Raw genomic sequence first — 25670 nt, 5'->3', positions numbered from 1 at the left:
GCGTAATATAGCTAAATGGCACCGCGGGCGGAGAATAGAGGCTCGGCTTGCTCACCTCGGCCTCTTGGGCCGACTAGAGAGGAGGGCGACGGGGCCAGAATCCTGGCCTCGGCATGCGTAGGGCCGGCGGAGCGGATGGGCCTGGCTCGCCCAGCGGGAGGTGGTGGCCGAGGAGCGGCAACGCTGCTGCTTGTCCCCGTTCCCGCCTGGATCGGGAGGCAGGGCGTCGGCGGCGATGCGGGGGCTGGCCAGGGCGACAAGATCCAGCGTAATCCGGCGGCTCGCCGGCGACGGCGACCAATCCCGTCGGCGGCGGTGCTCCGGCCGCGGCTAGAGGCGGCGGACGGCGCAGATCGGGGATCGGCGACCTTGGCGGCTTGGGATCTGCGAAGGAGAGAGCGGGCGAGGTGAGGTGATGCGGCAGCAGAGGAAAGGAGAGGGGAAGGAGGAGGTCTAGCGGGCTGTTGGCCGACTCCGGCAAACTGCTCCAACGATCGGGGCTCCGGCAACCAGCACGGGCGGCGCGGGGACGCGGGGAGGGAACAAGCAGGAGCGGAGCTCTCCACAAAGGAGTTCGGGCGGCATGGGAGGCTGGCTGCGCGGGCTGGCGGCGGCACCCTTCGGGCCCGGGAGGGCCTGCTACGCGCCTGACGGGTCGCGGCTGAGGTGGGAGGTGGAGCTGGTTGCGGCGGCTAAGGTTTGGGCGCGGGGTCCGAGGTGGGAGAGAGGTTAGGCTCCAAATTAGGCAGGTGTGGGCTATTTAAATAGGAATGGGTGCTAGGGTTAGGAGTTTTGCACCGTTTCGGACCATCGATCGTCGTTTTTGGGGCGTCGGATCTCGATCGGACGGTCCAAAACGAAGGGGTAGACTCGGTGAATGGTGTTGGGCTGTGTAGAGTAGGCTAGGTGGGGAAGAGAGGGAGGTTTGCGGCCCGGCACAAGATTTTAAAACACCAAAAAACGTCTCACAATAAACCGATGATGTTGTCGCTACGGTCGACCGTTCGGGTATCAAACGAACTCCGATTGCGACGAAATTTGGCAGGCGGCCTACCTATATTAAAATAAGACCGCGCGCCAAGTTTCAGCCTAATCCGAGGATTATATACACATCTTTAGAACTCAGCCTGGGCGTTCGGGTATTTTGGTTATTTCGGTTCGGGTAGTTCGGTTTATAGGTAATTCGGTTATTCGAAAATGGGAACCAAAATTGTTTCTCTCAAAAAAAAATTGAACCCAATTTACCTAAAATTTCGGTTCAGGTAATTCGGGTACCCAAAATATCCAAAATATTCGGAGCATACATCAACTTTTGATATGAATAACTCGGATATTGTGGGTATTTTTGGTAATATGGGTATTTTAGTTAGTATGGGTAACAAGTTAGTGTAATAATAGCATGAAAATTTTGAACAGTATGAATAATTCAGGTAGTATGGGTATTTCGGATTTTTCAGACTAGAACCCGAACCCTAACCCGAAAATCGAATAGTCAAGAAATGAGAACCGAACCCTTACCCGATCGGGTAATTCAGTTCGGTTCGAGTTCGGGTAAACAGGTTCGGGTACCCAAACGCCCAGGGTGATTTAGAACAATATTTTAACAATGCTGCAAACGCGGACGCGTGTGGTTGATCTCAAAACGATCAACAACAAAAAAGAAGAAAGACGACAACTAATAATGGATGCAAGTTTTAAAAACTGGCGACAACAGAGTTCCGATGCAATGCAGATAATGCGACGATGATTGCGAAAAAAAATAATCACAGGACGACAATTGGAATAAAAAGGGAATCTTCTGAAGCGTCGGTCTCAGGCTGTTACACTCCGGTATGCATTTCAACATCTATACAAGCAATACTTTTTTAAAATAAATTCTTGTATTACTCAACCTCAAGAATTACATTCACAACCAACAATGTCAAGGATATGATAGTGGCAAATTGTACATTTTACACTATTCAAGACTAAAACTTGTGCACGCCGACTCAAGGCCAAGGGTGAAAGAGAAGCAGTTTATGCGCTGTCAATCATGCTTCGCCCATTGACTTTTATCTCACCGACGATCAAAACTAGCTTTGTTGATAGCCTAGACTATAACTAGAACTAACAGCTAATGGCTAAATTTGCTAGTATCCTGCTATGCCAACTAAGGCAAATGATACAGAGTAGAGTGCAACTGAAATGGCAATCCCTGCAACAAAATTGTACGAGAGGTGCTTGTTGTCACGAGGTACAAATGCTATCTTCAAAGTATTAGTGAGTTCGAAGAGCCTATGGGAAACCTGCAGAAACACATGCTGGCATAAGCAAGTCGCTTTGCAGACTAAATTCTTCAATGTCATACATGGGGAAGATGTACATACCGCAACATATAGCGCAGTCGTGAGCATGAAGTTAAGCAGTGGGTAATCTGGGATTATCGTCAACAGCCACTTGGGTTGCCCATTGGGCACCTTTGATCTTCGAGAGTCATCAAAGCAAACAAAATAAGTTTCATTCACTTAAAATCTGAAGGCAGTTATCCAGTGCCACAAATGGCAGTACCAATAAAGTAAAGAAACTGCGTATGGTACCTGAGCCAGATATGGAACTGAGATATATATGTTTCTAGTGTAATCTTTCCAAGCCAGCTAGAACAGACAAATCAACATGTATGTGTTAGTCGCATATTCATAGAGCATTAGCATTAAATTTAGCATAACCATATAATTTGCTCTGTTAACACAAAACTTACGCAAATAGCGTGAGAGAGCACGCCCGGAATTCTTGAGTGAAGTTGCGCAGGCAGATGTAAACACTTTTGAGCGCAACACACATGGATGAATCAGACTTGATAGTATACAGGTGGATTTATACTCGACACAAACAGGAAAGATACATACGTTATGGGGATCCAGGATGTGTAAGGATGGTATTTATTGTAGGTAATCTTGTCCATCTTGTAGATGTACTCGTACCACAAATACCCAGCCTGTGTTCACCAGAAAGCCAGCAGATCGTATTAAAATATATCTATGGCAGACAATCTGATGTAGATGTTTGATAATTACCGTTATAGAAACTGTAACTATAGAGGCCTTAATATAGAGCTTCGTTCTTGTTTCAGCTTCTTCAAGCTTTTCCATCCACTTCTCAACCTATGACATGGAGATGTCAAACACATTTTGCCCGCCCTTTTGATAATTCTGACGAGATTCAAACTATCTTTGAATCTAAGAAAACATATCAGTTATGCCAGCATACTGCATAAAACAAATGATACGGAACATACTGTTGGATGGTAATAGGCATATATCATCCCCACAATCCATATGTAGCGATCCAGTCCAGATCGGAAGTGCCACTCATGCAACCTAGGGAGATCTGGTTTAGAAGGATCATCATAACCTGCACACAAGATGAATAGCATTGTTAAGTTTAATGAAGAAAAAAATGCACAGACTAGCAAACTCACTAGCTGTTACCAGAGGAAAACTGACCTAGAAGAAAAGTGAATGGGCTCCAGACTATCTCAAAGACACCTGGGATTTCCCATACCAAGATAACTACCAAGAAGCACCCAACAAATTTTATAGCAATCACTGATCTAATCTCATTGTACTTGTTTAGTATTCCAAGAGCACCATACACCATGAGGGTGAAAAGAGTGTGCATAGGGCAAATATAATATAGTGTGTAATCATTATTCAGGACAATGCAACAGAATGCCACAAAGAAATTGAGGCGCCACATCATCTGTTGAAGGTGCAACCATGTTAGTCAAGTTCTGCAGATGAAAAGCGAGAACAATTGGACTAATTAAGAATGGACCTGAGCAAATCGTCCCAGACTGAAATCCTTCCGCACATAATAATAGGAGAAGTTACCAAACCCAGTCATCCAGACATATGCAGCAATGAACACACGAATCGCATTGTAGATCTCTTTAGCATTGAAGTAGTGGTACATCAAGAATAGCACCTGGAAACAAACAAAGCAATGCTGAGAAGTGGTGCTCTGCTAGCAGAGAGATCAAAACCTTGCTGGTTGCAAATGGATGCCCTTGGTTAATCAGCTTATTTACAACTAACAGGTTATAAATGAAGGTGAAGGAGGTAAGCAAGTAAGCACTGCAGGATGGCAGTTACAACTGAATAGTCAAAACATTCTTGTTGCACAAATCTGATGCATTAATATTCATGCATGATTGGCAGGTAGTAGAATAAAAGCCAGAAAAATGCTAAAAGGAAGATGAACTATGAAAATACCTGCATCCAACCCTTCCATTCTTCTGTCTGATGCCTATTCAAATATAGTATAGATTTTCCAGTGAATGTGGACTTATCTTGGTGGATCTTGAAGGAAGTAATAGCTGCTACGATGATAAGAAGAAAATAGAGGAAAAGGAAGAGATCTCGGCTGTAATTCTGTAGATACCAAAAAAAAAAAGTTATCCAATTGAAAATAGCAAATTGTGCACACACCTTCTATGCAGCTTCTAGTATTTTGCATTAATTTGAATAAGTGAGAAAAGCTGACATGTTCTAAGAATCTGATTTTTTACCAGTATGTTACATAAGGACATCAAAGTTTAGCATAAGATTCTACAGAAAAACAACATACTAAAGCATCAGGAGACCAAGAATCTGAAGGCCATTTACAATAGATAATAATGTCATATAACTATACATTCAGATGGTGTTTAAATGTGGGCATACATTTCTAGTAAGTATCTGCATAATAGTACCTTTCCAGATTCCCCGAATATATTTGTGCGGTCACATATGTAAAAGTAAAGTAGATGGCCTCCAAGCTCAGATCTGATAGACCAATAGCAAGCCGGTCAGCAGAATAATGCAACTGGACAAGTATCAACAAATACAGAATGCAATTAGATTACATTGCCCTCAGTGTCAATCGATGCTCCAGAAGAAGTGTCTGGTCCATACAGAAAAGTCTGTGGAACCAACCAAGTCAGTGCATTTGAATCTTGATATCTTAAACAATCATTTATTATGCCATCGAGAATTATAGTTCACAAGCAACCTGAGCATCTGTGATGTGAAAGAAGCATAAACTGGCTTTGCACCAGCTACTTGACCACCCTCCTCCAGTAACATTGTTTGATCCTCTCCTTTGTTTGAGCTACTATCCATATCTGATAAATTGATGTCCGAGTGTCTACTGACAAAGAGAACGAAACATTAATTCGGATAAGAGTCCTTCTAGAAAGTAGTGTTTCATGAAAACCAACATGTAATGGTGCCAATACTAAGATGGAAGAACAAAATAGATCAACCCCAGAAAAAGTAAGTTACATTGAGCTATGGACCAATGTACTTGCAGCATAAGCAGAGATTTCTGCTCAGAGACCACATTCCAAGGGGAGATACCACTTAGCAGCATTCCCATGATCAAAATAGAATTTACTCACGTTTTAAGTGAAGCAGCATTCTTCCTATGAAAGAGAACCTCCGCATACACCCAGGCCGCAAGAACCCAAAGAAATCCCAGAAAAGCAGAAAGCTGGGATGAAGTACAAAACAAGTTCTGTCAGTTCCAATGATCGATGTCCCAAAAAATAAATAAGTTATAGTATCTGCAATAAAAGATATAACTTCATGGGGGGATAATAGCATCACTATGCATACTTAGTTAGGGGGAGTTACAAAAAGCCTTCTAGACATGCTGTTTAAACTTCAGCCCTTGTACTATTGCAATCCACAATACTCTAGAGTTTTGCATACTAATTAATTGGCCCACTGAACCTCACACCGGTTACTAAACTCAAGGAACAATCATGTATAGAAAACAAGCACATCAACATTCAATCCAATAGACTGAATAGTGAAACCTATAAAGTGGGTTAGCATACACTCACTGAATCACTAGTATGAGCATATATTCACCAAGAATACAACAGAGAAATCCATGCTGATCTTAATGGCTATCTTAACATCTGATGTCTCCAGATCTACATCCCTCATCCATCAATGTGTTCGTACAGCTTAAAAATCCAACCCAGATTAAATACTACCATTCCAAGACACACATCAGTAATCTGTCCTGAATGAGGTTAACTGGTTCCCCTCCAATCAGAATAGCACTAAATCCTGACCTACGGGCAATACTTGCACATTGACAACAATAACCAACCAAGCGCGAGCGCAACACAGTCAGCAACCATTTCACTGACCACAATCCTGAGTGAGGTTAACTGGTTCCCCTTCAATCAGAATAGCACTAAATCCTAACCTACGGGCAATACTTGCACATTGACAACAATAACCAACCAAGCGCGAGCGCAACACAGCCAGCAACCATTTCACTGACCAATCTCGGAATCCGTCAAATAAGACAAAGCACGGCTGAATCCCATGAGGAAATTCTACAACCATGCCATCTCCAGCACTTCTTTTCAACCACCTAGATAGAAAGCGCACCCTGCAGTCTTGTGCCCCCCCCCCCCCCCCCCAAAACCACCACCACCACCACCCCTAAAATCCCCGCCATCACCACTCCAGCCCCGCGCCAATCGCCTCCAAGCTCCAGCAAGCACCCAAGGAATCCGCATGGAGCAGCAATGCCGCACCGACACCGGATCGAGGAGCGATTTAGGGCTCACCTGGCCGGGCGTGAAAGAGGTCGAGGCCGCCATGGCGAGCCCACCCGCGGACGCGAGCGCCTCCGCCATTTCTACAGCATCCGCCAAGCTTTGGCGCTGGGATCCAAACGCGAATCGGAGGAGAAGGGGGCAAAAATTAGGTAACCGAGAGAAAATAAGCGCGGCTTTGCGTGAGAGCAAAAAGGCCTCTCCGGTTTAAAGCGGACGGCGAGGTGGGAACGAGGATGGATGGAGGTACGCGTGATACGACGGACGGAGAGTCGCGCAGACACTGCATGCGGGGCCACCGGCGATGGACAACGGGACCCACAGTCGGTGCGATTTGCAAGTGACAGTCTAACTGAAAGAGTTAGGTTAGATTTAGGTGGGAAAGATTTCTCGTCTTTTTTTTTCTCCGGCTACCTAAAAATTAACTTCCAAGGTGTAATAGATGGGTGAGCATCACCTCTAGGTGCTACTAGCAAAAAGACCCGTGCGTTGCAACGGGAGAAAAAAAATATTATAATCTCCAATGATGATGATCACATTATGTTCACACATCATCACTTGATTTTAAAATTTTATGCATAAAAACAAGAAAATATTTCTTCTTTTAAATTTATTCACAAGTTGAAGCAAGCTTTACATTTTAAAGAAAATATATCATGGTTGTACAAAATCTTGGTAATTGAAAGAATTATTCTGAATTTCAAGAATGTTTTATAGAAAACATGCAATAATAATCCGATCCACCCGGCACAAACATTTACAAAAAATCATGTTTTTTTTATTTTAAACGGGTTTTAAGTATTTTATTTTGAATTGGTGAACAATTCTAGCATAGACGAACATATTTTCTGAACTTGAAGGATTTTTTTAAAATTCACAAACATTTTCTGAAGCGCATGAAATTTTTCTGAATAAACAAATATTTTTATAAATCAGTAATCTATTTTCTAAATTCACGGACATTGTTTTTAATATGTGAAAATTCAAGGTATTTACACCTCAAAGAAGCATCGGAGGAACAAAATAGAAGTATATCGCAGGACTAACAATTTGATGGCCTACATGATTCACAATGTTAAAAAAACCTGCATGATGATTCACATCATTAACTTGCGTGCAACAGGAGATACGTACGTATAATATCGTAAAAGTTAGGGTTTGTTCTGTAAAATGCGGACAAAACGGATTGCGGGTTGATTTCATGAAAACAGGAAGGTCTTTTTGCAAGACAACAAAAAAAGGTTCGTGCTTGTCACTTATATCCGGACTACGGGTTGATTTGTGGAAAACGCAAGGGTTTTTCTGCAAAATGACCGACGACGTACGGCAGAAGCGCTACGCGTTTTATTATTAGGGGAGAAGAGCAACTTCAACGGGCGACCCAAAATGGACGACGATTTTGTCCGTTTGGGTCGGTCAGACGAAAATGAACGTCCCCTTCCGCGTTTGGGTCGACGCATGCGCCCAACGCTGGTCCAACCTATTTTGTCGGCGCGAGAAAAAAAAAAGAATACACGCATATTTAAAATAAAAACAACATTAATTAAACATTAAAGCCGGTCACGAAGGCCGGCGAGAGTCCACTCGTCCACATTTGCATTTAAAAAAAATAAAAAACAAACTAAACTACGAGGCGTCGCGCTGCCCTAGGCGTCGTCATCGTCCTCCTCGGGGTCCGTGAGGTCGATGAGCGTCGGCCCAGGGCCGGCCTAGGGAAACGTCGTGTTCCAGAGGGCGTTCATGTCGGGCGCGGGCTGTGCCGCCGCGGCCTGGCGCGCCTCCTCCTCGGCCTCGCGCTCGAGCATCTCGAGGTACTCGCCGTGGTAGCGCTCCTCAGCCAGTCGTTGCTGGCGCCAATGTTCGAGGTACGCCGCCTCCTGCGCCGGCGTCGCCCCAACCCAGACCGGTGGCGCGCTGACCCACTCGCGCAATACTCCCGTCCAGGAGTAGCACTCGATGGGGGACGACTCCGGCTCCGGCTCGGCTTTGACAAGGGACGGCGGGGTCACCGGCGGCAGGACGCAGTCGCCTGCCGCGGAGAGGGCCATGGCGTGCGCCATGGCCGCCTCCTCTTGCTCGGCCGCCGCCGCCCTACGCCGCTCGTCCACCTTGCTCTCCCGGTAGACCACCGCAAGGGCCGTCTGGTCCTCCTCGCGGACGACGAGCGGGGGCGGTGGCACGGTGCGGTCGACTTCGTGAACGTTGCGTCACCTAGCGCTCCTCGTGCTCGAAGGCGAACTAGCTAGCCCAGTTGGGCGACTCGGTTGCGTAGGCGGGGTCACGGCGTTGCTCCGGCGTTAGGAGCGCCTGCCGACGCCGCACCTCCTCCTCATGCGCCCTAGCCGACCACGGCGCCGCCGGCACTGGGATCCTCTCTGAATCCAGGTGCAAGTCGTGCGGCAGGGTGGCATCGAGGTATGGGACGGGCATGCGGTACTACCAGTGCCACTCCGTCTGGTGCAGTGGCACGTTGACGTGCTACCTCAGCCGGCGAGCTCACGTCGGCGGAGGCGGAAGGAACTCCGAGGGAAAAGGAATGGAATGGCGGGGGACTTTCCCTTGGCCTTGCTGCTACCGGCACGGGAGAAGAGCACCATCTGGCACGGCTGGGGTGGCTAGGGCTTGCTGGCGACGGGGGAGCGAGTGTGGCTAGATGGGCACGGGGGCTCGCTGGAAGCGGATGAGGACGGCCCCGCCGCACGGTCGGCTTAGAAAAGGACAACCGTCGTCGTTGACGCATGGGCCCAAGGTCATAAATTAAGCTGACCAGGTAGGTCGCGGGCAGTTGGACGACCACCAGGTGGGGACGCGATGGACACCGAGAAGGCGCATGTGGCGTCCGTTCCGCGTCCGCGGCGACGCATTTGGGGCGCAAATTTGGGCCGCAAATGCGTCCGCGCGACGCGAAGCGGACTCGATTTGGGTTTGGGTCGACGCGTTGGGCCTCCTCTTTTGTTCGTGCCGACCCAAACGGACGGCGGCGGACGAAATGGGTCGCACCATTGGAGTTGCTCTACGGGCCTCTTCAACGACTCGCAAATTTCCTCCGGTGTCTTTCCCCGGACATGGACCAGTAGACATTGATGCAGAAGGCGGTAATTCAATGTTGTTCGCATACATTTTAAACAGTTTTTTAACAAATTGGATGAAGTTCATGCAAACGCATTGGATTTCATATAAACCAAACAAAATTCATTACAATTTTGGCATATACTTTAAGTAAAGTGGGTAAAACTTGTTGGAAATATACAGTAGAGTATGCCTGGCCATCTTTGGCCCGGCCCGAAAATCCAGGGCCTAGGCCCGACGGGCTTGCCCGTGCGCCGGGCTTAGGCTTGAGTTTTGAGCCCACGAGTAGGGTCGGGCTAGGCTTGGGCTTGACATATTAAGATTTTAAGGAACGGGCCCGGCCCACAGTCCTAGGACCGACAGGATTCTCAACAGATGGGTCAGGCTTGGGCTTGGAAAGTAGGCCCGATGGTAGGGTCAGGGCCGGGCCTGGGCCTTAGTTTTCTGCTATGGGCTTTTTTAGGAATGGATCAGGCCCGTCCCATGGTCACATATACCCTAGAGGCAATAATAAATTGTTTATTATCATATTTTATTTTTCATGATAATCGTTTATTATCCCTGCTATACTTGTATTGATTGGAAACTTAGATGCATGTGTGAATATATAGACAACATTGTGTCCCTAGTGAGCCTCTACTAGACTAGCTCGTTGATCAAAGATGGTTAAGGTTTCCTAACCATAGACATGAGTTGTCATTTGATAACGGGATTGCATCATTAGGAGAATGATGTGATGGACAATACCTAAACATAAGCATAGCATTTAGTCGTATCACAAAGTTTATTGCTACTACTTTCTACATCTCAAGTATTTGTTCCTAAAACCATGAGATCATGCAACTCCCTAGCACCGAAGGAATGCCTTGTGTGTATCAAACGTTACTTCATAATTGGGTTATCATAAATATGTTCTACACGTATCTTCGAGGGCGTCTATTGGGTTGGCATGGATCAATAATGGGATTTGTCACTCTGTATGACGAAGAAGTATCTCTAGGCCCTCTCGGTAATACAACATCACAAATAGATCGCAATCAATGTGACTAAGGAGTTAGTGATGGGATCTTGTATCACAGTAAATAGACTTGTCAGTAACGAGATTGAACTAGGCATGGAGATACCGATGATCGAATCTCGGGCAAGTAACATACCGTTGGACAAAGAGAACTGCATACGGGATTGATTGAATCCTTCGAATCGTGGTTCGACCGATAAGGATCTTCGTGGAATATGTAGGAACCAATATGGGCATCCAAGTCCCGCTATCGGTTATTTATTGTAGAGGTGTCTTGGTGTAAGTGCATCTAGTGCCCTTAGTGATTCTGGTGGTTTGAAGACTTATAGGTTAAGTATCTAATGTGTTCATGAGTGTACACATGGTCTATAAGTTGCTGAGGAGTTTGAGTTATACGATGAATATCGACCCCTAAAAATGTATATCTTCGGATGAAGAAATTGGTCTTATGCTGAAGACTTTCATCATGAAGAAATTGTGATGAAATTGACATTCCTCAAGAAGATATTGAAGATAAGGAACTCGGTGTGTCCTGAAGAAAATCAATTCGAAGACTTTGAAGCGTGAAGATTTATTCTTTCTATTTCATTTTCTTCACTCTTGAGTCATGGGAACATCGTACTGTTAAAGGGGGTCAAGGTAGCACTACAAAAGCCTCAAGTGAGGAATATGAGAGACATGAGGACTCTCGTAGTTGAGAGTCTCGAACGTTACTGTTGGGGAACGTCGCATGGGAAACAAAAAATTTCCTACGCGCACGAAGACCTATCATGGTGATGTCCATCTACAAGAGGGGATTTCAGATCTACGTACCCTTGTAGATCGCAGAGCAGAAGCGTTAAGAAACGCGGTTGATGTAGTGGAACTTCCTCACGTCCCTCGATCCGCCCCATGAACCGTCCCGCGATCCGTCCCACGATCCGCTCCGATCTAGTGCCGAACGGACGGCACCTCCGCGTTCAGCACACGTACAGCTCGACGATGATCTCGGCCTTCTTGATCCAGCAAGAGAGACAGAGAGGTAGATGAGTTCTCCGGCAGCATGATGGCACTCCAGAGGTTGGTGGTGCTCTAATCTCAGCAGGGCTCCGCCCGAGCTCCGGAGAAACGCGATCTAGAGGTAAAACCGTGGAGGTATGTGGTCGGGCTGCCTTGAAAAAGTTGTCTCAAATAAGCCCTAATAGATCCATATATATAGGAGGAGGGGAGGGGAGGCTTGCCTTGAGGCTCAAGGAGCCCCAAGGGCTGCGCCACCAAGGGGAGGAGGAGTCCTCCTCCAATCCTAGTCCAACTAGGATTGGAAGGTGGAGTCCTTCTCTTCTTTCCCACCTTTCCCTTTTTTTTCTTTCTCTTCTTTTGATTTTTCTTTCTCTCTTGCGCAAGACAACCTTGGGCTGACCCCACCTACTTGGTGCGCCACCCCCAAGGTCCTTGGGCCCTCCCGGGTGGGTGGTCCCAACTCCCGGTGAAGATCCGGACCCATTCGTCATTCCCGGTACATTACCGCTAATGCCCGAAAACCTTCCGGTAACCAAATGAAGTCATCCTATATATCAATCTTCGTTTCTGGACCATTCCGGAAACCCTCGTGATGTCCGTGATCTCATCCAGGACTCCGAACAACATTCGGTAACCAACCATATAACTCAAATACGCATAAAACAACGTCGAACCTTAAGTGTGTAGACCCTACGGGTTCGAGAACTATGTAGACAGGACCCGAGTGACTCCTCGGTCAATATCCAATAGCGCGACCTGGATGCCCATATTGGATCCTACATATTCTACGAAGATCTTATCATTTGAACCTCAGTGCCAAGGATTCATATAATCCCGTATGTCATTCCCTTTGTCCTTCGGTATGTTACTTGCCCGAGATTCGATCATCAGTATCCACATACCTATTTCAATCTCGTTTACCGGCAAGTCTCTTTACTCGTTCCGTAATACAAGATCCCGCAACTTACACTAAGTCACATTGCTTGCAAGGCTTGTGTGTGATGTTGTATTACCGAGTGGGCCCCGAGATACCTCTCCGTCACACGGAGTGACAAATCCCAGTCTCGATCCATACTAACTCAACGAACACCTTCGGAGATACCTGTAGAGCATCTTTATAGTCACCCAGTTACGTTGCGACGTTTTATACACACAAAGCATTCCTCCGGTGTCAGTGAGTTATATGATCTCATGGTCATAGGAACAAATACTTGACACGCAGAAAACAGTAGCAACAAAATGACACGATCAACATGCTACGTCTATTAGTTTGGGTCAAGTCCATCACATGATTCTCCTAATGATGTTATCCCGTTATCAAGTGACAACACTTGCCTATGGTCAGGAAACCTTGACCATCTTTGATCAACGAGCTAGTCAACTAGAGGCTTACTAGGGACAGTGTTTTGTCTATGTATCCACACATGCACTGTGTTTCCAATCAATACAATTATAGCTTCGATAATAAACGATGATCATGAACAAAGAAATATAATAATAACTAATTTATTATTGCCTCTAGGGCATATTTCCAACAGTCTCCCAGTTGCACTAGAGTCAATAATCTAGTTCACATCACCATGTGATTCCAACGAATCCAACACCCATATAGTTATGGGGTCTGATCACGTCTTGCTCGTGAGAGAGGTTTTAGTCAACGGTTCTGAAACTTTCAGATCCGTGTGTTCTTTACAAATCTTTATGTCATCTTATAGATGCTGCTACTATGTGCTATTCGGAAGTACTCCAAATATCTACTCTACTATACGAATCCGTTTCGCTACTCATAGTTATTCGAATTAGTGTCAAAGCTTGCATCGACGTAACCCTTTACGACGAACTCTTTAACCACCTCCATAATCGAGAAAAATTCCTTAGTCCATCAGTTACTAAGGATAAATTTTGACCGTTGCTAGTGATTCAATCATGGATCACTCTCTGTACCTCTCAACAGACTTTGAGTCAAGGCACGCATCACGTGCGGTACCCAGCATGGCATACTTCAGATTCTACGGCCAAGGCATAGAAGACGACATTCTTCTATTCTCTTTATTCTGCCGGGGTCGGGTTTTGAGTCTTACTCAAATTCACACCTCACAACGCAACCAAGAACTCCTTCTTTGCTGATCTATTTTGAACTCCTTCAAAAACTTGTCGAGGCATGCATCTTGTTGAAACTTCTATTAAGCGCTTTCGATCTATCTCCATAGATCTTTGATGCTCAACGTTCAATTAGCGCAATCCAGGTACTCCTTTGAAAACTCCTTTCAAACAACCTTGTATGCTTTACAGAAATTCTACATTACTTCTGATCCACAATATGTCAACCATATATACTTATCAGAAATTCTATAGTGCTCCCACTCACTTCTTTGGAAATACAAGTTCCTCATAAACCTTGTACAAACCCAAAATCTTTGATCATCTCATCAAAGTGTATATTCCAACTCCGAGATGCTTGCACCAGTCCATTGAAGGATCGCTGGAGCTTGCATACTTGCTAGTATCTTTAGGATCGACAAAACCTCCTGGTTGTATCACATACAATGTTTTCTCAAGGAAACCGTTGAGGAAACAATGTTTTGACATCCTATGTGCAATATTTCATAAATAATGCAGCAACTACTAACATAACTCTAACAGACTTTCAACATCGCTACGAGTGAGAAAGTCTCATCATAGTCAACTGTTTGATCTTGTCGGAAACATCTTTGCGACAAGTCGAGCTTTTCTTAATAGTGACTTATCACCATCATCGTCTGTCTTCCTTTTAAAGATCCATCTTTACTCAATAGTCCTATGACCATCAAGTAGTTCTTCCAAAGTCTACTTTTTGTTTTCATACATGGATCCTCTCTCGGATTTCATGGCTTCTAGCCATTTGTCGGATTCCAGGCCCACCATTTCTTTCTCCATAACTCGTAGGTTCACTGTTGCTCAACAACATGACCTCCAAGACAGGGTTACCGTACCACTCTGCAGTAGTACGCGACCTTGTCAACCTACGAGGCTTGTAGTAACTTGATCCGATGCTCGATGATCACCATCATCAGCTTTCACTTCAATTGGTGTAGGCGCCACAGGAACAACTTCCTGCGCCCTGCTACACACTGGTTGAAGTGATGGTTCAGTAACCTCATCAAGTTCTACCACCCTCCCACTCAATTCTTTCGAGAGAAACCTTTCCTCGAGAAAGGATCCGTTTCTAGAAACAAAACTTTGCTTTCGGATCTGGGATAGGAGATGTACCCAACTGTTTTGGATATCCTATGAAGATGCATTTATCCGCTTTGGTTTTGAGCTTATTCGACTGAAACTTTTTCACACAAGTGTCGAAGCCCCAAACTTTCAAGAAACGACAGTTTAGATTTCTCTAAACCCCAGTCTATACTGTGTCATCCCAACGGAAATACGCGGTGCCCTATTTAAAGTGAATGCGGTTGTCTCTAATGCATAACCCATAAACGATAGTGGTAATTCGATAAGAGACATCATAGCATGCACCATACCAAATAGTGCGTGGCTATGACGTTCAGACACATTATCACACTATGATGTTCGAGGTGGCATGAACTGCGAAACAATTTCCACATTGTCTTAACTGTGTACCAAAACTCGTAACTGAGATATTCATTTCCATGATCATATCGTAGACAGTTTATCCTCTTGTTACGACGAACTTCACTCCTGAAACAGAATTGAACCTTTCAATATTTCAGACTTGTGATTCATTAAGTAAATACTCTTGTATCTGCTCAAATCGTCATTGAAGTAAGAACATAATGATATCCACTGCGTGCCTCAGCACCCATTGGACTGCATACATCAAAATGTATCACATCCAACAAGTTACTATCTTGTTTCATCTCAATGAAAACAAGGCCTTGCTCATGTGGTATGATTTGCATGTCACTAGTGATTCAAAATCAAGTGAGTATAAAGATCCATCAGCATGGAGCCTTTTCATGCAATTTATACCAACATGACTCAAGCGGCAGTGCCACAAGTAAGTGGTACTATCATCATTACCTCGTATCTTTTGGCACCAATATCATGAACATGTGTAACACTACGATCGAGATTCAATAAACCATTGAAGGTGATTATTCAAGCAAATAGAGTAACCATTATTCTTTTTAAATGAATAATCGTATTGCAATAAACACGATCCAACCATGTTCATGCTTAACGCAAGCACCAAATAACAATTATTTAGGTTTAACACCAATCACGATGGTAGAGGGAGTGTGCAACGTTTGATCATATCAACCATGGAAACACTTCCAACACGTATCGTCACCTCGCCTTTAGCTAGTCTCCGTTTATGCCGTAGCTTTCATTTCGTGTTACTAATCACTTAGCAACCGAACCGGTATCTAATACCCTCGTGCTACTAGGAGTACTAGTAAAGTACACATCAACATCATGTATATCAAATATACTTCTTCCGACTTTTGCCAGCCTTCTTATCTACCAAGTATCTAGAGTTGCTCCGCCTCAGTGACCGTTCCCCTCATAACAGAAGCACTTAGTCCCGAGCTTGGTTTAATATGGGGTCTCTTCATTAGTGCAGCAACTGCTTTGCCGTTTCACGAAGTATCCCTTCTAGCCCTTGCCTTTATCGAAACTTAGTGGTTTTACTAACCATCAACTATTGATGCTCCTTCTTGATTTCTACTTTCGCTGTGTCAAACATCGCGAATCGCTCAAGGATCATTGTATCTATCCTTGATATGTTATAGTTCATCACGAAGCTCTCACAGCTTGGTGGCAATGACTTTGGAGAACCATCACTATCTTATCTGGAAGATCAACTCCCACTTGATTCAAGCGATTGTCGTACTCAGATAATCTGAGCACACGCTGAACGACTGAGATTTTCTCCTTTACTTCATGGACAAAGAATCTTGTCGGAGGTCTCATACCTCTTAACAAGGGCACAAGCATGAAATCACAATTTCATCTTTTTAGAACATCTCTTATGTTCCGTGACGTTTCAAAACGTCTTCGGCGCCTTGCTTCTAAGCCATTAAGTATTTTGCACTGAACTATCGTGTAGTCATCAGAAACGTGTATGTCGGATGTTCACAACATATACAGACGATGCTCGAGGTGCAACACACCGAGTGGTGCATTAAGGACATAAGCCTTCTGCGCAGCAACGAGGACAATCCTCGGTTTTATAGACTCAATCTGCAAAGTTTGCTACTATCAACTTTCAACTAAATTTTCTCTAGGAACATATAAAAACAGTAGAGCTATAGCGCAAGCTACATCATAATTCGCAAATACCATTAGACTATGTTCATGACAATTAGTTCAATTAATCATATTACTTAAGAACTCCCACTCAAAAAGTACATCTCTCTAGTCATTTGAGTGGTACATGATCCAAATCCACTATCTCAAGTCCGATCATCACGTGAGTCGAGAATAGTTTCAGTGGTAAGCATCTCTATGCTAATCATATCAACTATACGATTCATGCTCGACCTTTCGGTCTCATGTGTTCCGAGGCCATGTCTGCACATGCTAGGCTCGTCAAGCTTAACCCGAGTGTTCCGCGTGTGCAACTGTTTTGCACCCGTTGTATGTGAATGTTGAGTCTATCACACCCGATCATCACGTGGTGTCTCGAAACAAAGAACTGTCGCAACGGTGCACATTCGGGGAGAACACAATTTCATCTTGAAATTTTAGTGAGAGATCACCTCGTAATGCTACCGTCGTTCTAAGCAAGATAAGGTGCATAAAGGATTAACATCACATGCAATTCATAAGTGACATGATATGGCCATCATCATGTGCTTCTTGATCTCCATCACCAAAGCACCGGCACGATCTTCTTGTCACCGGCGTCACACCATGATCTCCATCAATGTGTTGCCATCGGGGTTGTCGTGCTACTCATGCTATTACTACTAAAGCTACGTCCTAGAAATATAGCAAACGCATCTGCAAGCACAAACGTTAGTTTAAAGACAACCCTATGGCTCCCGCCAGTTGCCGTACCATCGGCGTGCAAGTCGACATTAACTATTACAACATGATCATCTCATACATCCAATATATCACATCACATCGTTGGCCATATCACATCACAAGCATACCCTGCAAAACAAGTTAGACGTCCTCTAATTTTTGTTGCATGTTTTACGTGGTGACCATGGGTATCTAGTAGGATCGCATCTTACTTACGCAAACACCACAACGGAGATATATGAATTGCTATTTAACCTCATCCATGGACCTCCTCGGTCAAATCCGATTCAACTAAAGTTGGAGAAACCGACACTCGCCGGTCATCTTTGAGCAACGGAGTTACTCTTAGCGATGAAACCAGTCTCTCGTAAGCGTACGAGTAATGTCGGTCCGAGCCGCTTCGATCCAACAATACCGCGGAATCAAGAAAAGACTAAGGAGGGCAGCAAAACGCACATCACCGTCCACAAAAACTTTTGTGTTCTACTCGAGAAGACATCTACGCATGAACCTAGCTCTGATACGCGCACGAAGACCTATCATGGTGATGTCCATCTACGAGAGGGGATTTCAGATCTACGTACCCTTGTAGATCGCACAGCAGAAGCGTTAAGAAATGCGGTTGATGTAGTGGAACGTCCTCACGTCCCTCGATCCGCCCCGCGAACCGTCCCATGAACCGTCCCACGATCCGCTCCATCTAGTGCCGAACGGACGGCACCTCCGCGTTCAGCACACGTAAAGATCGACAATGATCTCGGCCTTCTTGATCCAGCAAGAGAGACAGAGAGGTAGATGAGTTCTCCGGCAGCGTGACGACACTCCGGAGGTTGGTGGTGCTCTAATCTCAGCAGGGCTCCGCCCGAGCTCCGCAGAAACGCGATCTAGAGGTTAAACCGTGGAGGTATGTGGTCGGGCTGCCTTGAAAAAGTTGTCTCAAATCAGCCCTAATAGCTCCATATATATAGGAGGAGGGGAGGGGAGCCTTGCCTTGAGGGTCAAGGAGCCCCAAGGGCTGCGCCACCAAGGGGAGGAGGAGTCCTCCTCCAATCCTAGTCCAACTAGGATTGGAAGGTGGAGTCCTTCTCTTCTTTCCCACCTTTCCCTTTTTTTTCTTTCTCTTCTTTTGGTTTTTCTTTCTCTCTTGCGCAAGACAGCCTTGGGCTGACCCCACCTACTTGGTGCGCCACCCCCAAGGTCCTTGGGCCCTCCCGGGTGGGTGGTCCCCCCCTCCCGGTGAAGATGCGGAACCCATTCGTCATTCCCGGTACATTACCGGTAATGCCCGAAAACCTTCCGGTAACCAAATGAAGTCATCCTATATATCAATCTTCTTTTCTGGACCATTCCAGAAACCCTCGTGACGTCCGTGATCTCATCCGGGACTCCGAACAACATTCGGTAACCAACCATATAACTCAAATACGCATAAAACAACGTCGAACCTTAGGTGTGCAGACCCTGCGGGTTCGAGAACTATGTAGACATGACCCGAGTGACTCCTTGGTCAATATCCAATAGCGGGACCTGGATGCCCATATTGGATCCTACATATTCTACGAAGATCTTATCGTTTGAACCTCAGTGCCAAGGATTCATATAATCCTGTATGTCATTCCCTTTGTCCTTCGGTATGTTACTTGCCCGAGATTCGATCGTCAGTATCCGCATACCTATTTCAATCTCGTTTATCGGCAAGTCTCTTTACTCGTTCCGTAATACAAGACCCCACAACTTACACTAAGTCACATTGCTTGCAAGGCTTGTGTGTGATGTTGTATTACCGAGTGGGCCCCGAGATACCTCTCCGTCACACGGAGTGACAAATCCCAGTCTCGATCCATACTAACTCAACGAACACCTTCGGAGATACCTGTAGAGCATCTTTATAGTCACCCAGTTACGTTGCGACGTTTGATACACACAAAGCATTCCTCCGGTGTCAGTGAGTTATATGATCTCATGGTCATAGGAACAAATACTTGACACGCTGAAAACAGTAGCAACAAATTGACACGATCAACATGCTATGTATATTAGTTTGGGTCTAGTCCATCACATGATTCTCCTAATGATGTGATCCCGTTATCAAGTGACAACACTTGCCTATGGTCAGGAAACCTTGACCATCTTTGATCAACGAGCTAGTCAACTAGAGGCTTACTAGGGACAGTGTTTTGTCTATGTATCCACACATGCACTGTGTTTCCAATCAATACAATTATAGCATGGATAATAAATGATTATCATGAACAAAGAAATATAATAATAACTAATTTATTATTGCCTCTAGGGCATATTTCCAACAGTTACCGCTATTTGTGCCACCTCACTGAACTTATCCACACCAACGGTCATAATATTTAAGGGCACTTATGTCATATCATGTTGGGATGCTCCCAGACTATAAATACCGCCCCCACAACCATTAGCTGGTTGGCTGCTCCACGAGAAACTGACACTTGTCATTTAGAGCAACCCATATTCCTTAGAGTCTTCGAGAGTTAATCATCAATGAGGAAATACCTCAAACACCAAACCACAAACCAAAAACCAAGTGATTGAGCATCACTGAAGAATTTGTTCCTGTGTGGAACTGAAGCCTTTTACCTTTGAGGACTGTGCATCCTCCAGACGGTTAGGCGTCATGGTCTAGAGCAATCCAGCAATCAACTGTGGATCGTCGGGTGACCGAGTTTGTGAGGGTTTGGAAGTCTGCCCTGAAGACTTTCCACGAGTGTTTGGTGAGGACTGTGTGTCCTTAGCTCAAGGAGAATACGGTAGGGACTGCGTGTCCCGGGACTGCGTGTCCTTTGATTTCAATACCAAGCCGCTCCAAACCAGACATATGACTGTCACAACAGTTGGAACTAGGTCATCAACAAGTGTCTTCACTGTGATACGGGTTTTATTTCTTCAACTCTTTCAATTCCTCAATATTGTATGTTGAAGACGTTTCATTGTCTCTGTTTGAAGAATTTGCTGAAGACTTTCTCTGAATTTCCTCAACCTCAAATTCTTCACGCTAGTTAATCCTCACTTGTTTACTCTGTGCCTCCGTACTGTGCAAATTGTTTTTCATAATCCTCATCAAGAAAACTACTGCTGTAGTCTTTGCACCTCTGATCCTTTTTCTATTTCCGCTGAGAGTTATTCATCAGTGAGGAATTTACTCAAAAGTAATTTCCTCAGCGATGAAATTCTAAAATTTACCTATTCACCCCCCTCTAGTCGATATAACACACTTTCAATTGGTATCATAGCAAGGTACTCCCTTGTTCTGTGTGATTTTGGTTTAACCACCTCGAGTTTAGTTATGTCGACTGCGGGCATGATCAAGGTTACTGCAGGATGTCCTACCTTCGAAGGAAAGGACTTTCTCTACTGGAAGACCAAGATGCACATGCATCTTCAAGCTATTGACAATGATCTGTGGTATATTGTGGAACATGGCATTCCCTCCATTGCTGCTACTGTCTGTGCCGCCGATGTGAAGAAATTCAAGCAACTTGATTCTCAAGCGAGGATTATCATGTGTGGCCATCTGAGCAAAGGTCAGTATGGCAGAGTGAGAGCTTTGGTCTCCGCAAAACAAATCTGGGATAGGCTGTCCAAAGTCAATGAAGGAATATCAACTCAACGTGACTCTCGTGTTGATGTTCTTCGCAATCTCTTCAATCGCTTCAAGAGGCTTGACAATGAAAGCTGCCAAGATACCTTTGATCGCCTCACTCACATCTCAAATGAACTACAAGCACTCGAAGCTCGAGACATTACTGACCATGAAGTTGTGAAGAAACTGCTAAGATCTTTGAATTCATCATTTGATACACCGGTTCTCATGATTCAAAAAAGATGAGACTACAAGATGCTTGATCCTGCTGATATACTCGAAAGACTCAATACTCACGAATTCCAACAGGAAGGAAAGAGAGACCTGTATGGACCAAGCTTCTCCAGACCTCGTGCACTGAAGGCCAAAGCAATTTCCTCATCTGAAGAAGAAGACTCAGATTGCAACATTGGTGACCCTGAAGAACTTTGACAGGAGCTTCCAATGCTCGTGAGGAAATTCCAAAAGTTTACAAGACGTCTCCAGTTTGGTAAATCTTTAAGAAGATATATGAGGAAATGAGAATCTTCATCTGAGGACTACAAGAAAAGAACCTGCCACAAATGCAAGAAATCAGGTCACTATATTGCTGATTGTCCTCGCTGGGTGAAGGAATCAAATAAGAAGAAATACAAGGATGAAAGTTCTGATGACTCGAAGAAAAAGAAGAAATCTTCAAAATCCTCATCCTCAAAGTCCTCATCGCACAAGAAGACTAGTTTCAGAAAGGCTCGGGCACTCATTGGTAAGGAAATTGATTCTGAGGCAGAATCTGAGGAATGTGATGAACAGGAAGGTTCTGAAGAAGACTCAGAGTCTGGTGTGGCTGGCTACCACATTCGTCAGCAAGTCAATCTTCAACCTTGAAGAAAACGACAACATCATCTACACTGATGACTATGCTGATGACTTCGCTCCAACCTATTGTTTCATGGCAAAAGGTTCAAAGGTACCGAATGACACTTCCTCCTCTGATTCAAGTGACTGTGGACCTCATGATTATAAAAAACCCAGTTACAGTAAACTTGCCAACATTGCAACTAAACAACAAACCGCCCTTGAAAAGCTTCAGAAACTGCTAGACAGAAGCAATGACCTGTTGAATGATGAAATGAATCTTACCCAAATCCTCAGTGAAGATATGAAAAGTCTTCAGTCCAGATTTGAAAATCTTCAAGAACGTCATGGCACACTCTTGGCTGATCATGAGAAACTTTCCTATGAATTTCTTTAAAGGAAACTTGATCTTGAGAAGTTGAGGTTGTCTTATGATGATCTTGGAATGGAAAATGATTCATTACTTGCTCAACAGATCAGTGTTGCTCAGGCTGAATTCATTCCACCATGTCTCAAATGCGTCGAACGTGAAACTGCCAATTCTTCACTAGAATCATCAGATGCTTCTATTGCTACAAATTCTTCAACTGCTCATGTAGTATCAAATCCGTCACTTGAGGAAACCACAAATGTTAGTGACGAAAATGCAGGAGTGAAGGAATTGTATGTGACAGGCATGTACAAAAGTCTCAAAGGGCATCAAACCCTTTGCGATGTGCTCAAAACACACATATTGAACAGGAACCTGAGGAAAGAAGGAATTGCCTTTGATAGGAAATTGAATGATTATGGATCATACTAGAAACCTGAGCAGTATCCCAAAACCTCATGGGTTGCTGCTAAAGGACCTCCTGTTGATCCATCCAATTTAACAGGCTTTGCATGTGAATTATCCTATTCCTCACATGAGTCATTTGTCTCCAACTATAAACTGTTCAAAAATCAATCTAGTGAAGTATTTGCTCGATATGTTGGAACTAACTGCAGGAATGGACCCCCCTGAGGAAAATCTAGGCCCCCAAAAGTTGCTTAGAAAATCTTCAGGTGAATGTCCTCATGACACCACCCGTGAAGAATCTGAACCCAAGATCAAATTCCTCAGGTGGACCAAAGTCTTCAATAGGATCAAAATCCTCAACTGGTCAAAACTATGCTCGTACTCGTGCTAATGCCTCTGATATGTAGGGAAATTACAAGGGATATGAATATGAGCATTACTCCTCAAATCATTATGTCCATAAATCTTTAAAGAACTTCTCTGCCTATTCATTTGAGTACTCTAACCCCCCTACTGTGAAGAGAAGTGCATTAGCTTCAATGCCCCCTTTCTCATATGGTGCTCGCAAGATGATGAACTCTTTGCCACCCCTTCAGATGTGGGTGGTGAAGAAATTGAAGAAAATCATCATATGAAGAATTTGCTGGAGACCTGAGGAAAATGCTTGCTTGGACGCAAGCTAAAATTAATGAAATGATAACATTTCACACGTCCTCAAATTTACTGTTTATGATGAAATTCCCATCTGATGAAATTAATATCATATTCTTCAAGTCTGAAGCTTATGAGATGGTAAGCTCTACTAATTCATCTGCAGGATGACAAACCCAAGAGTACTGAGTGGGTTCTTGATAGTGGCTGCACACACCACATAACTTGTGACAAAAGCTTGTTGATGAATATGCCACTGACTCTATCACCACTGAAGCAAATCACTTATGCTGACAAAGGTAAAAGCAAGGTATTGGGACTTAACAAAGTGGCTATCTCCAAGGACAGGCACGTGGACAAAGTGATGCTTGATGAATCCCTTGGGTTTAACCTCATGTTAGTCTCAATGCTTTGTGATCTTGGTATGGTTGTTATCTTTGGAAAATATAGATGTGTAGTCATCATGGAATCTGACAGATTCAAAGTCTTCGAAGGTGTTAGGAGAGGAGATTCGTACATTGTTGATTTTTCCACAGGTCCTCAACCAGCCACATGCTTACTAGCAAAAATATCAGAAGGCTGGCTATGGAATCAAAGACTTTGTCATGCAGGTATGAGGAGTCTGCAAATACTGGCAAAGAAGAAGCATGTCGTTGGCATCGAATCAGTCAAATTCCTCAAGGACCACCTCTGCGGTGCTTTCGAGTTTGGAAAAATGACCATATCCAAACACCCCTCGAAGACTATCATGTCTACTACTCATCCATTTGAATTGCTTCACATGGATATATTTGGACCTACTCATCATGCTACTCTAACCAATGCATCATCCTTATATGGATTTGTCATAGTCGATGATTATTCTAGATATACTTGGGTGCATATCATTTTGTATAAAACTGAAGTGCTGGAAGTCTTCAAATGATTTTCCTCAAGGGCCTCAACGAACTTCGGCGTCAAGATCAAACACATTAGGTGTGATAATAGGACAGATTTCAAAAACGCTGGTCTTGATGAACTTGGTATTACTCACGAATTGTCAGCTCCTTATACTCCTCAACAGAATGGCATCGTCGAAAGAAAGAACATGACTCTAGTTGAAATGGCATGGACCATGCTTGAAGAATATCAGACTCCTCGTCATTTCTGGCCTGAAGCAATCAATACTGCTTGCCATATCATCAACACGATATATCTTCACAAATTCCTCAAGAAAACTTCATATGAACTCCTCACTGACAAGAAACCCAATGTAAGTTATTTCAAAGTCTTCGGTGCAAAATGCTGGATTAGAGATCCTCACCATAGCTCAAAATTTGCACCTAAAGCACATGGGGGTTTTATGCTCGGTTACGGAAAGGACTCGCACACCTACAGAGTCTTCAACAACTATCACAACAAGGTTGTTGAAACTGTAGATGTGTGATACGTATATTTTGCATCATGCTTTCATGTTGATATTTATCGCTTTTTTGGGCTGTTATTTCACTTCACGGTACAATACTTATGCCTTTTCTCTCTTATTTTGCAAGGTTTACATGAAGAGGGAGAATGCTGGCAGCTGGAATTCTGGCCTGAAAAAGGAGCAAGTTTGAGATGCCTATTCTGCGCAACTCCAAAAGCCGTGAAAATCAACGTGGATTTTTTTGGGATTTATAAAAAATACTGGGCCGAAGTAGTGCCAGAGGGGTGCCAACAGGTGGCCACAAGCGTGCTAGGCGCGACCACCCCCTGGCCGCGCCTAGGGGGCTTGTGAGCTCCCTGCTGGCCCACTAGCCCCCCTCTTTTGATACAAGATGGGTTTCGGTCTGGAAAAAAATCAAGAGGAGGCTTTTCGGAGGATTCGCTGCCGCCACGAGGCGGAACTTGAGCAGAACCAATCTAGAGCTCCGGCAGGACGATCCTGCCGGGGAAACTTCCCTCCCGGAGGGGGAAATCGTCGCCATCGTCCTCACCAACACTCCTATCATCGAAGGGGACTCATCACCATCAACATCTTCATCAGCATCATCTCATCTCCAAACCCTAGTTCATCACTTTTAACCAATCTCCGTCTCGCGACTCCGATTGGTACTTGTAAGGTTGCTAGTAGTGTTAATTACTCTTTGTAGTTGATGCTAGTTGATTA

General features: G+C 44.5%; 1 protein-coding gene across 2 annotated transcripts; it reads right to left on the bottom strand.

Moving 5' to 3' along the window:
• Positions 1-1752: 1752 nt before the first annotated feature.
• On the bottom strand, positions 1753-6798 carry LOC123448798 (protein REDUCED WALL ACETYLATION 1-like). Of its 2 annotated transcripts, none has more exons than XM_045125815.1 (15): positions 6608-6798; positions 5417-5508; positions 5029-5166; positions 4883-4939; positions 4730-4802; positions 4251-4409; positions 3814-3963; positions 3483-3738; positions 3275-3390; positions 3054-3140; positions 2886-2974; positions 2738-2800; positions 2577-2633; positions 2367-2463; positions 1753-2285 (listed from the first exon to the last, which is right to left on the bottom strand). In XM_045125815.1, the coding sequence occupies exons 1-15, from the start codon at positions 6674-6676 to the stop codon at positions 2130-2132; spliced, it is 1659 nt and encodes a 552-aa protein (XP_044981750.1). In that variant the 5' UTR covers positions 6677-6798; the 3' UTR covers positions 1753-2129. The 2 variants fall into 2 exon arrangements, with proteins under 2 accessions (XP_044981750.1, XP_044981751.1); XM_045125816.1 differs by having other exon boundaries at positions 5029-5163.
• Positions 6799-25670: the final 18872 nt, after the last annotated feature.

This window comes from Hordeum vulgare, chromosome 4H, assembly GCF_904849725.1.
Source record: "Hordeum vulgare subsp. vulgare chromosome 4H, MorexV3_pseudomolecules_assembly, whole genome shotgun sequence".
Lineage (NCBI taxonomy): Eukaryota > Viridiplantae > Streptophyta > Magnoliopsida > Poales > Poaceae > Hordeum > Hordeum vulgare.
The sequence above is the reverse complement of the archived record's forward strand: the minus strand, read 5'-3'. Positions and strand labels throughout refer to the sequence as shown.

Bases quoted from the DNA above. Each gene is read 5' to 3' on its own strand.
- LOC123448798 (XM_045125815.1), bottom strand. From the start codon at position 6,676: ATGGCGGAGGCGCTCGCGTCCGCGGGTGGGCTCGCCATGGCGGCCTCG. The intron at 5,167-5,416 runs GTGAGTAAATTC...TCTCTTTGTCAG, and splicing joins AATGCTGCTTCACTTAAAAC to TAGACACTCGGACATCAATT. The intron at 2,464-2,576 runs GTACCATACGCA...TGACTCTCGAAG, and splicing joins CAGTTCCATATCTGGCTCAG to ATCAAAGGTGCCCAATGGGC.